This window comes from Rhinocladiella mackenziei (assembly GCF_000835555.1).
Source record: "Rhinocladiella mackenziei CBS 650.93 unplaced genomic scaffold supercont1.1, whole genome shotgun sequence".
NCBI classification, from domain to species: domain Eukaryota; kingdom Fungi; phylum Ascomycota; class Eurotiomycetes; order Chaetothyriales; family Herpotrichiellaceae; genus Rhinocladiella; species Rhinocladiella mackenziei.
In genome coordinates this window covers 2,016,302-2,028,329 of record NW_013550604.1, presented here as the reverse complement: position 1 = coordinate 2,028,329, position 12,028 = coordinate 2,016,302, and the positions used below count along the sequence as shown (strand labels likewise).

Sequence of the window (12,028 nt, the reverse complement as noted above, 5' to 3'; positions counted from 1 at the left end):
TTAGTGCTCTCCTATTTTACGATCTACAATTTCCAGGGAGGGCCCACCTCCCCCCAAAAATTGGTCCCTCTCAATATACAGTCCAGGCATAACTTAACTGGCCTAATTCGGATGAAACCCCCACCATGAACACGACAGGATATGACAGACAGGCCAAGCCGTCCACGTCTTTTCTGTCTCTTCACTTCTTGATACCGGATGAATTGCATTTCTAAGCAGCGTGCACATCCAACACATCCTCCCGATCCGTAATACACCCGTGGCTCGCATCGGTGACAAGTTTGGCGTATTTGGCCAACACGCCCCTCCTCACGCGTGGGTTCGGCTTATTCGCATTCCAGTCTTCCCTCCGCTTCGCGAGCGTAGCTTCGTCAACATTGAGGTCCAACGTACGCGTTTCTGCGTCAATGACAACTTCGTCGCCGTCACGTACAAGACCAATAGGTCCGCCTTCCATGGCCTCAGGCACAATGTGCCCGATCAGGAAGCCGTGAGAACCTCCGCTGAAGCGTCCATCTGTGATAAGTGCGACGTCCTTGCCCAGGCCGGCGCCCATGATGGCGGAGCTGGGTTTGAGCATCTCAGGCATGCCAGGCCCTCCTTTCGGACCTTCGTAGCGAATCACCACGACGGTTTTGTCGCCCTTTTTGATCTCGCCACGCTCTAGGGCTTCGATGAAAAGATCCTCCGCATCGTAGACTTTGGCTTGACCGGTGAAACGGAGTCCTTCTTTGCCGGTGATTTTGCCTACGGAGCCACCGGGCGCGAGGCTCCCGCGGAGAATCTGGATATGACCTGTTGATTTGATGGGTTGGGAGAATGGTTTGATGATGGCCTGATCAGAGGGCAAATCCGGTGCGGATTCGACGTTTTTCTTGAGAGTTTGGCCTGTGACAGTCATGCCATCGCCTTTGACGATGCCTTCTTTGATAAGGAATTTGAGGAGCGTGGGAATACCGCCGATATTGTGGAGGTCGTTGAAGACGTATTTGCCAGAGGGCTTGAGGTCAGAGAGGAAGGGCGTTTTGTCGCTGACGGCTTGGAAATCATCAATGGTCAGTGTGATGCCTACGGCGTCAGCCATGGCGATTAGGTGGAGAACAGCATTGGTCGAACCGCCCGTGATCATGACGACGGCCATGGCATCTTCAAAGGCTTGTCGCGTCATAATGTCGCGGGGTCGGAGGTCGAGTTTTAATAGGGTTTTGATGGCTCCGCCGGCGGCAAGACATTCGAGTTGTTTAGCTTTGGATACCGCTGGATTGGACGAACTGCCTGGTAATGTCATACCGAGGGTCTCTATGGCTGATGCCATGGTGTTGGCGGTGTACATTCCACCACACGCTCCACCGCCAGGACATGCATGGCGAACGATATCGAAGCGCTGCTCTTCGTCGATTTCGCCGGCAATGAATTGCCCATACGCTTGGAATGCCGAGACGATATCGATGTCCGCGTTGTTTTGTGTCTTTGCACAACCGGGTGCGATGGAACCTCCATAAACCATGAGGGAAGGTCGATTGACGCGGCCGATGGCCATCATCACGCCTGGCATGTTCTTGTCACAGCCGGGGATTGAAATGTTGGCATCATACCATTGCCCTTGCATCACAGTCTCTATCGAATCGGCAATGATTTCTCTTGATTGTAGACTATACCTCATTCCCGTGGTGCCCATGCTGATTGCGTCCGAGACACCGATTGTATTGAACTGCATCGGGGCCATTCCCGCATCCGCCACACCCTTTTTCACCATATTTGAAAGATCCATCAAGTGCATGTTACACGGATTCCCCGTGTACCAGACAGAAGATATTCCCACCTGCGGTTTGTTCATATCAGCTTCGTCCATTCCGGTGCCGTACAACATGGCCTGGGAGGCGCCTTGAGATTTCGGTTGGGTGACATGTCTTGAGACCTTGTTGAGGTCGGTGAGATCGGAGGGGTCATGAGGACGGTGTCGGGAAGATGAAAACAAGCGACTGCAATAATGTGAGCTTAAGGCATTTCAGAGCTGAGAGGTCGACGTACGGCCTTTGATTATAAAGCTGAGTCTTTACTTGCCTCCGGCGCAGACCTCTGAGGGACGCTGAAGCTTTCATCGTGGGTAATCTTTGTCTTGCCCCGATGATTGACGGCTCACGAGTACAGGTTGAGGATGAATCACGGCCGCCCGCCGTCCAGGCCTTACAGCTTCAACTATGAGCCGCAGAGCCGATCGAATTCCTAGGAGAGCATTGAACTTTGGATGCAATGGTCCAGTTCTCCAAATGTTCCCCCCCAAGGGTTTGTGCCGCTGCCCGGAGAAGGATATATAGAGCCAATCGGAAGGTTGATATTTGCATTTTCAACGGGGAGTCTAGTGTGACTCCGGAAAGACATCCCCTGCCTCTGACTCAACAGAAAGATGAGGCCGTGCATTTTGAAGTCCTCGGACTTAGTCTATCGTTCAATCTTTCCCATCCTACAAACCAACGACCCCTCCGCACCGTCAAGCATATCAAAGTCCATTCGCATCCCTAACCGATTCCCTGGCCAAATCACCCAGATTTCTATCTTTCTTATCATGTTCATCAGGAGTCTCCTTTCATAAAACATGCAGCCAATGCACCATCATCACCTCCAATTGTATTGTTACAAAGCTTCTTCTTCGACCCATCGAAGACCGCCATCCACTTGAATGCCATCTTTAACCCATGGCATCTCTCGTATTTCGGTCAATGCTTTTCGTCGAGTATTTCTTTTCAATAGCCCATCCACACATTCCATCGCCCCTTGAAATTCTCGACCTTTTTCGGGATCCCATTCACCATCTTCATCTCCGTATTTGACCCAAGCCCATTCACATCGGGCAATGCGATGTGGTGTTCTTGCTCGAAGCGTCGCTGGATCTCCTCGTGCCCCTGGCAGAGGGTCGAAAGGTAGCCTTCCTTCCATCAATGCATATAACAGGACTCCTAAAGCCCAAGCATCCGTCTGTCGCCCATCATAAGGTTGTCCCATCAAAATCTCTGGAGCTGCATAATCTTCACTCCCACATCTGGTCGTAAGAAGAGGACTTTCCGGAGGTTCTGGTATCCGACGTGAAAGGCCCAGGTCCGTCAATGTCACGACAGCTCGATCTAATGTCTGCCAATTGGGCACATCTGGATGGACACGAACTGGGATGTTAAGCAGGACATCTAGTGTGGTCAGCGCTTCACGATTCCCGAAAGAGTTTCCGAGACCTACTTTCCAACTTAATGTCTCGATGAACGATGTACTTTTGGTGAAGATACCGAGCGGCCGACACCAGCTCTGAAAAGATACGTCGCACCAGTGGTGGCGTGAGAACGTCTCGATGTTTGGTCGCAACTTCAAACAAGTCTCCACCCGGGCAATAATTCATGACCAGCAGCGCACGAGATTTGCCGTCATTGCCAAATGCTTTGAGATGGACCAAGGATGGATGCTGGATTGACTTCAACAAGTCAACTTCTCGTTTCAGCCCCACCTCGATCCTTTCAGCATCAGCCCCGCCGGCTGGACCATGCTCCACAACTTTGACGGCAACAAGTCTTCTCGATCTAGCTCTAACTCCAGCCATGTTCACACTGTCTTGCCTATAGTCCACGCTATCCTTGCGATCATTGTGGACCAGTCGCACCGCCAAATAAACTCTACTGAACGTGCCCTGACCGAGCTCACGGATGGCTTCATAAGACCGAAGCTCGCCTTTGGAAATACTTCTAGCGGTAAAGATCTCCAATCGGGGTCGTTTGGCTGCTGGTTCATCTTCATGGCCTGTGTCGGCCTCGTCCGCGGTCTCGGATGGCGTCGCAGGTCGTACGCCGGTATAGGTCAAGCCTCTTTGATCACCGAGATATTCCTCGCGATGCATGGCAGTGGAAGCAGACACATTCTCGGCGGGGCCTCCAGTGCTGGATACAGCCACGTTTCGGGGCTTCTGTACGGCCAACACCTCCGGAACGTATTCGCTGACACTTCTAATGCGTGTGCCGTCAACAAGAAGACCTTGATCATCAGATGTATTTGACCTTGACGAAGGAGAGGTTAGACCTGGATAATCTTTACGGCGAGGAGAAGTCGGGGACAAAGTGGCAAAGGGCACCCCGGCCGGAGGGATTTCTGCTTTGAGGGAAGAGATAGAGGAGCCCCGAGATCTGGTTCTTGATATGGTTTTCCAAGACTCAAAAGTGGTCATAGTCGGGGAGGGCAGGGGTGTGATATCGAGCATGGCGGCGATTTGTGGTGACGAAATGACGGTGCCAGGAGAAACAGAGCCTGCCGACGAATGGAGTTGCGCTCGAACACTAGGGACTCGACGGGGAAGACTTGAAGCAGAAGCACTCGATCGCAGTCGTGATTCAGAGTCCACTGAGTGGGTGGAACCCGAGCGCTGTGGTGCATTGAGATCGGTCCTGATGTGGAGGCCACTCAACAGATGTGTCGCATCGTGATGTATCCGGGACGATTTCCCGGGAGAAACGTCCATTTGTGCATATTGAGATATAGCCTGTTGATTCGCTTGAAATACCCGAGCATTGTTTTGGTATAAGGCCTGGTCCACGGTATTGATGGTTGACGTCTGAAGGGGGGGTGTCAACAAGATCCGATCGTCGGAATAGAACTGCGAGTCGGAGGGTTCATTTTGTCTTTGCCCTGAACGATTGATATGACGGCTAGGAGGGGAAATTGAGGACGTCGAGTGGGAGTCGGTCATGCTGTTTGCTTGAGGCTGCGGACGAGGGGTGTGGGTGAAGTTCCCCAGAATGGCGGTTGCTTTATTAGCGGGAACATGAGAAGCGCGGCGTGGTCAAAGAAGACAGGTGATTCATGCTGCAATTTGGACTCCGTGCTGAAGGACAGAAATAGGATTGCAAGGTAAGCATCGCGTCCCCCCGTCGTAGTTTTGGGCGTGGTCAGTAACGAAGTCAGGATTTGCTGTTTGTGTTAGTCTGCCCCCTGGCAAGTGGACGGTTTCATTGCCAGAGGTGGGCTGAGTATTCGTACTCCACCGTGGACGGTGCGATCGGATATCAAGTCACGTGGGTATCAAACTGACTCGTAACCAACCCAACAACCGTCAACCGATCACCTTGAATCTCATTGCCAGTCAAACTCCTTGCATGACAATTGCTACCGCTATCCGCATAATTATTCCACCGAGGGCCACGCACGTTGAAAAGTAGATCTGGAGGAGGAGAAGCTCTGATGGGCCTTGCGATTTGCTAACATACAAATAGACTTCGGCTTCACTTGAACAATTGATCAACGTCGGCAAAGTGGCAGAGCGCTTCTCAATTAATCAAATACGACCAAGGAGCGTGTTGAAAATCACTAGACCACCATTGTGAATGAGGTCATGCGCAGAAATGATCTCGCCTGAAGAGTCCTTGGCCGTGATATTCCTCTCCCAAACAAGCATCCGATTGTCCTCTTCGCCAGATTCCCAACGCTTTCGTCCAAGTCCCTGAATTCTATTCTCAACAATCCACGCCAATGGACCTGAGGAGGCTCAATGTCTCTGCTACTTCGGGTCCTGCCGAGCTTAGCAACGCGTCCCATGAGTGACAAAGAATTTCTTACCATAGATACCATGTTCGCTTCCTTCGACCACGTCGAAGATTTGCGAGTGGAGGGAAGGTAAAACGAGGCCTGCGCCCTCACCTGCGTTTTCCGTCGGGGAACTGACATTCATCAGCATGGAGTAATCCCCACTCTGTCTGGACCCTTACGCATTCATGTCAATGATGTTCACTTTGATGCGATATTGCCCCGGTTGAGTGATCTTCAGCCCTGGAAACGTTGCATATGCAATCGTGGACCGTTCACCCTCTTGTTCTTGGTGAATGGGATGAATCGAGTCGGCAGTTTTACCTCGTAAAAGATCGGCCCGAGGTGGAGCCAAACTTTGTTGCATATCAGGCGTGGTCAGAGACACAAAAGCCCAAACTCCGCTCATGTCTGGCAACACAACAGTTTCCCGATTCTCTTCTTTTCCATCTGTCGTCGGTTTGGGGGATGAGAAGGTCACGACGAGGGGAGTGTGAAATGCCACCCCTGCTGCAACTCTGGAGGGTGGTGCGATAGCGAGCTCCATGGGTACTTTTTCGTGCGCCAACCAAGCGAAGGAGATGAGTGGCTAATGGGTTGTTCGATGTTGATGCGACCAACACGAAATATACTATTCGGTTCGGGGTGGTCGGAGTAAAAGATGACCTGTACATCAGCGTGTTAGCCCAAGGCTGAGAACAATCACAAGGGGTTTCTCACGGATGCAAACCAGGTAGTCGTTGTGATGGTCCTCGGTTCGGTTACGCCCAAAGTCTACTCAATTTCACGAGCGATCATGGTTTGTCCAGTTGAGAGGCCTTTAGCAAGAATAAAAGCCCTTTTTCAATTCATGAAGGCCAAGCCAGACACATTGTACTTGCCGAAGAAGGTAGGAGCTTCAACTCAAGACATAGATAGGGGTATTGTGGTGGTGTTGCTTGTAATGGTGGTCGAAACAACGAATATTCATGTAATATGCATCTGTCTCCGTGAAAATCGGACGAGGTTCTTCGTGTCTGACAACGTGATTCATACAGTTCATCAAGCCGTAATGGGGTACGTGCAAAAAGCAGGGAAAGCGAAGGCACACAGTCAGAACATATTATTTCAGATGTACATGTATGGTAACGAGACCTTCGACATATCAAGTCTGTAAGATCAGCTGAACAGGGGGTCGTCCAAATAGATATTGCCTTCCCAAATCTCGCGGTGAATTATGGCATCTCCGTTCGCCACGGGTACTATTTTCCTTGCCAGGGGCAAATTTTTGATGGGAAGGCGAACCAACGGGTTCCTGACACAATATAGGCCATCTGAATAGTAAACGCGATGTACACCTCGAACCGTGCTCCGAAGATATTGAACAGTCAGAGGATGGTCGATAAAGTTTCTATGTTGGGGGGCCGATCTGGTAGAACATGTCACAAGAATTGCCGATGCTGAATACGATGGGCAGGAATGATGTCTAACCCGAAAGACAGAGGCCAAGGCGGCGCATGAAAAATGCAAGGTATTGTAGGACTGGAGGGGAACGTCGAAGGATAGGCAATCGTATTCGGGGAAGTTGTTGTCTGTTAGTGGATGGCTATCGCGAGAGGAGTCTCTGACAGCAAAGTGAAAAAGAGAGAATCGACTCCAGGATGACTTCCTCCACTAAAACACGGGAGTAGTAAGAACACGCGAAGCGGATCCGCGGAGCGCCACCCTTTTTATGGGCGACTTCTGAGAGGTGATAGACAAAAGGACGAGGACGAGAAGGAAAGTGACGAGTGGATGTGAGAAGTGTTGGATAGGTGGAACAATGAGGCTCTGATAAGGAGTAACTGCGGAAAACAAACAGCCAGTATGGCGAAGTTCTGGTCAAAGTCGCTGTTCTTTGTTCCTCGCAAACTTTTACTTCCCTGTCCTCAGCTCTCGCAGTTCAGATCCCAAAGTTCCCTCCCTGTATGGAACGTTCTCTGAGGAGTGCGACATGCCTATCCTCTTGCTTCAATTCTATTTCTTCACCCCTTCCTAGAGTCTACAGCTCATTTCTAGTCTGCCCTCTTCCTTTGTCGCTCGCACTATTGACGCAAAAACACACTTTTTTCAGCATAGGACAAGCCGATGTGTGGTGGAGCAGCTGCAAGCATATCAAGGTGGCCAAATTGTGACAGACCCGGCAGCTCGCCGATCCTCACCATTCACAGGTTTTCTTGCCCTATTGCGCAATGTTCTAACCGTTTTCAAGAAAAGATCAGTTCCTCGTGCGTATGAATTGTGGAATGCCGGTGCCCCGGACGACGCCTCCCTCCTCCTTGCCCTGCTGAACTGATCCTGGCAAACGTCTACGGGCGATCCTAGCAGTCAACCTTCTGACACGAGGCACCACACCTCTGGACTCCAGCTCTCCCCAAGTCAACTTCTCAGTGTCCCTGCAAAGTTACTAAACCATGCTCGTATGTACGAAATTGTTTAATTAGCATCCCGGTATCGTCACACTGGCACACGAAAATGAGCTACTGCTATGATCATGACCCCTGGGTGGGGGTGGCGCCACAATCAGCTCCAAGACATAGCTTGAACCGCTTGTTTCCACGGCACTTCAACCCTGGCAAGTCCCACTTGTGCGAGCCAATACAAGGGACGCACCTACAGTACCTTCGACCCTGCCGCGCTATCGATTGGCATAAAACAGCGAGTTCCGTCGTATTTCCACGCGGTCATGCGGCCAAAATCCGGTCCTTCTACACCCTGGGCAAAACGGGAAATGGCGAATGTAAGATCCTCCTCTGCCCCGCTACGGTGGGCATCCCATATATCGTTTGTGATCTGTCATATTCTCCACGAGCAGACCACTCCTGGCCACAAACCTCATTTGCCCTGCTTGCTCCATCTATTTCAAAATCAACCGTCAGTCTTGGGCGTTGCTGCCGATTGCTTGGATACGCAGCTGTTGACCGTAGTCGCACGTAGAGTACGTCTCTCTGACCTGCGCATTCGGCACCCATCTTGCCGGTACTCTCTATGCGATAACATCCCAATCTCGAAGAGACTCTGGCTCTCTATCAGGTATATTCGCCCGTGCCTGTTTATCCTACCAAACCAGAGCCAGGTGACTCCGCAGCTTCAGATCGAGGGGGCAATGCCTGATCCAGAGATCGGACATGTTGCGCCACAGCTCCATTATACCCGTCATCGCCACCTCGGATCCCCCGATGCGATGTGATCTACTTAACTTATAATGAATGATTTTGCGATTCCATATCTGGAACGCACTTGCTCGCTCTGCTTCCTGAAAAGCTCGTTGTCAGCCTGATGGGATTTATATCAAGGCATTCTCCTCCTTCCATATTCGATAGCTAACCCCAGGATGTACAGGACGTCGTGTTAGGCCAGGTTCATCATCTAGGGTGAAAGCGAATAAAATTGAAAGTCCTATCAAATGGCTAAGCGATGATCACATCTCATGCACCTAAGGTCAGGGTATAATCTGTCATGCTGCAGCTCATCCGCCATACATGGATAAATAGGACGTTGATCAATATGCCTGATCTCCAGAACGCCGAGTTATCATGCTCTCGCACTCGCATACACATTTCCGTGTCAACATGTCCCTCTTTGGTGCATTACAATTCATGAAGATCCTGACAGCATCTTGAGAATCAAACCCCACTTCTATACACTTGGCTTCCGCCACTCCTCAATCGCACCGTTTCTCTTCTTTGCAAGACGTGCAGAGCCCTAGCTAACGCTGCTTCGCTGTATCCTCGACCTTGGACAAATTCGCGTCTTAGCGTCCCTAGACTCGTGCTCCATCCAATCGGTAGGCGTCTTCTCAGCTCTTCTTCGACTTGGCTCACTTCTTCCATCAACTCTCTGTTTCCGCCCATTCCACCGGCTCCTTCACCTTGAGACACGGCGTCCATGGTGCTTGCGAGGAAGAGGCGGATGGCTTCATCCACATGATGTTCTTCCGCTATAGGGGACAGTGTGAGTTTTGCAAGGGATTCCGTGATCCGGATGATGGCCTCAAGTTGACGGATTGTAATGGGGATGGAAGATTTGACATTGCTGTTCGCCTCGGCTTGAGCCACGCGATTTCGGATCGAAACGAAATGAGATGACAGCTTTTCTGATGCTGCAGCCGAGAGGCGGGGGGCGCAACGACTGGAACGAAGCCGTCAGTATTGTATTCTTTGCTTGCGACATTGAGGGATTCACGTACGATTTGCAGAAACTGATGTACCTCTTCATCTTCTCTACCGGGATTTCCACTTCGGCTTGTTCTTCGACACCTTGATTGCCCATGTGAATGCCCATAACGTGTTTGGCAATCGTCTCGTCACGATTTCTGTCGTGATCATCTCTGACAATGAAGATCATGTCGAAACGAGACAAAATGGTCGTTTGGAAGTCGATGTTCTCGCCTGGAGACTTGAGATCGTCATACCGGCCGAAAACCGGATTCGCCGCAGCTAGGACTGACGTGCGCGCGTTCAAGATGGTGGTGATGCCTGCTTTGGCGATGGAGATGGTTTGTTGTTCCATTGCTTCGTGGATTGCCACCCGGTCTTCGTCCCGCATCTTGTCAAACTCGTCGATACAGACTACACCACCGTCTGCAAGGACCATTGCTCCCCCTTCCAGATAGAATTCCCGCGATTGCGTGTCGCGCTGGACGGAAGCGGTCAGACCAGCCGCCGACGAACCCTTTCCAGAAGTGTAGATGGCAATTGGGGAGACTTTCTCCACGAATTTCAAGAGTTGTGATTTGGCTGTACCCGGGTCACCCAGTAATAGCACGTTGATATCGCCTCGCAGTTTCATCCCGTCGGGAAGGATCTTTTTCGACCCGCCCATCAATAGACAGGATATGGCTTTTTTGATGTCCACATTCCCATAAATCGACGGCGCTATGCACCTTGCAAAGCGCTCGTAGAGATCAGGTAATCGTGACATTTCCTCGAATTCTTGAATCTCCTCGTCAGAGAATGAAACGGCGCCGCTTGCATTGTGGTCCACATCGGTGGAGATCCCGACCGCTCGGAGGTAGGGGTTTCGAATGGCAACTGCACCGTCCTTCTTTGACCCTTTGTTTGGCTGGTAGATGGAGAATACACCCATGACTGTACATCGCGATCCAGGGACCACTCGGTTTGTGAGATAGCGGTCTGCAGAGATGAGGATATGACGAGGCAGTTCACCGACAGGAACTTGATCTGGTGCCTCCTGCAGTTTCAAGATTTGCTGGTCGATGAATTGGGAGTGTTCGTGCACCACATAGTATGGGTCCATGGGACAAGGATTGCCCGACTCCTGGCCTTCGATTTTCTGCCTTCCACATCTCCGCGGTAAACTGATTCCGGAGAAGCCGCCTTCGACCGGGATATTGTCCACATGGTCACAGTTTCGGCACATGATGTTGAGGAGTGTGGCTTTGGAGGAGAGGGTGGATGCGCCGATGACGATACCGGGAATTCGCACCAGGTGTGAAACATTGGTGGCATTAAGATCTCGGATTGAAATATGTGAGACAGAGGAGTGGAGGAGGAGTTGGTGCTGAGGAAGCTCAATTTCGGGGTCGTGAGGGAAGACAATCCGTTTTGTACACTGCTTCAGCGCAGCTTCGAACAAGGGGATCACATCGGCGGGATCGCTCGTCAGTCGGTGTGCCAGTTCTTCATCGTACGAGATCAGGTGCGCGAGGTCGATGTCGCAGTAGTATTGCTTGACGAGCACATTTTCGCGGATCTGGTCTCTGTAAATGTAGGAGCCGTCCAGTTGAAACGCGAGGACAAAGTCTTTCAGTTTTGACTGCAATTCGGTGCGTGGCTCGACCAGTGCGTCTTGAGGGGCGGAGAGCACGCTGAGGGAATATGCTGATCTCGTATCGAACGCCATTGCGACGTGTGGGGTGTTGGTATTTATTTGGGTGGGCGTAGAATATTCGATTAAAGACAATGGGACGGGTGAAATTCAAAAAGTCGCGCGGGTCGACGCGTCTCGCGTTCACGTTCAAGCTCGCGTTGAGTGGTTGCAGGGCCACAGCCACAGGTGGCGGTGCTTGTGGTCTCTTTTGCCCGGCGAAATGCCATTGTCATGGCCCGGAAATGGACTCACGGTCGCTCAGGAGAAAAGTCAGAAGACAACGGGCTTATCTTGACGCCGTGGATATTCTACTAGTTTATCAATCACGGCCCGCGACCGGAAGAGAAAGGTTTATGAGCCTGAGCAATACTGGACTTGCTCCTGGGCCCTGCCCATGGGGCTTCTAGCGTGATAATTGTAATTGTTTCTCATTCGCAATACCATTGATATGATAGCTTGACGCCCTCGATTAATCCATAAAATAGAAGTAGTACTCGATAAAACGTGACTGAGGCATCATTTTCCTCATCTTCCCAGATCACGATCGCCTCCCGCTGTCGGAGCTGGCGCATTTGAGAGTCGTCCTCCGCGATTTTGGCGTTGCTCATGGGCACACTACACA

At 51.2% G+C, this 12,028-nt stretch overlaps 4 protein-coding genes across 4 annotated transcripts; all 4 read right to left on the bottom strand.

Moving 5' to 3' along the window:
• Window positions 1–211: 211 nt before the first annotated feature.
• Z518_00708 (dihydroxy-acid dehydratase) lies at window positions 212–2,102 on the bottom strand (the record flags this gene model as incomplete). The annotated part of the gene is made up of 2 exons (XM_013421309.1): window positions 212–1,982; window positions 2,032–2,102. 2 exons carry the CDS (start codon window positions 2,100–2,102, stop codon window positions 212–214), a joined length of 1,842 nt encoding a protein of 613 aa, XP_013276763.1.
• A 532-nt stretch (window positions 2,103–2,634) lies between these two features.
• Window positions 2,635–4,723, bottom strand: Z518_00707 (uncharacterized protein; the record flags this gene model as incomplete). The annotated part of the gene is made up of 2 exons (XM_013421308.1): window positions 2,635–3,182; window positions 3,232–4,723. 2 exons carry the CDS (start codon window positions 4,721–4,723, stop codon window positions 2,635–2,637), a joined length of 2,040 nt encoding a protein of 679 aa, XP_013276762.1.
• A 763-nt stretch (window positions 4,724–5,486) lies between these two features.
• Window positions 5,487–6,103, bottom strand: Z518_00706 (uncharacterized protein; the record flags this gene model as incomplete). Its single annotated transcript, XM_013421307.1, has 3 exons — window positions 5,487–5,542; window positions 5,590–5,690; window positions 5,739–6,103. The coding sequence occupies 3 exons, from the start codon at window positions 6,101–6,103 to the stop codon at window positions 5,487–5,489; spliced, it is 522 nt and encodes a 173-aa protein (XP_013276761.1).
• Window positions 6,104–9,200: 3,097 nt separating this feature from the next.
• On the bottom strand, window positions 9,201–11,439 carry Z518_00705 (uncharacterized protein; the record flags this gene model as incomplete). Its single annotated transcript, XM_013421306.1, has 2 exons — window positions 9,201–9,705; window positions 9,764–11,439. The coding sequence occupies 2 exons, from the start codon at window positions 11,437–11,439 to the stop codon at window positions 9,201–9,203; spliced, it is 2,181 nt and encodes a 726-aa protein (XP_013276760.1).
• Window positions 11,440–12,028: the final 589 nt, after the last annotated feature.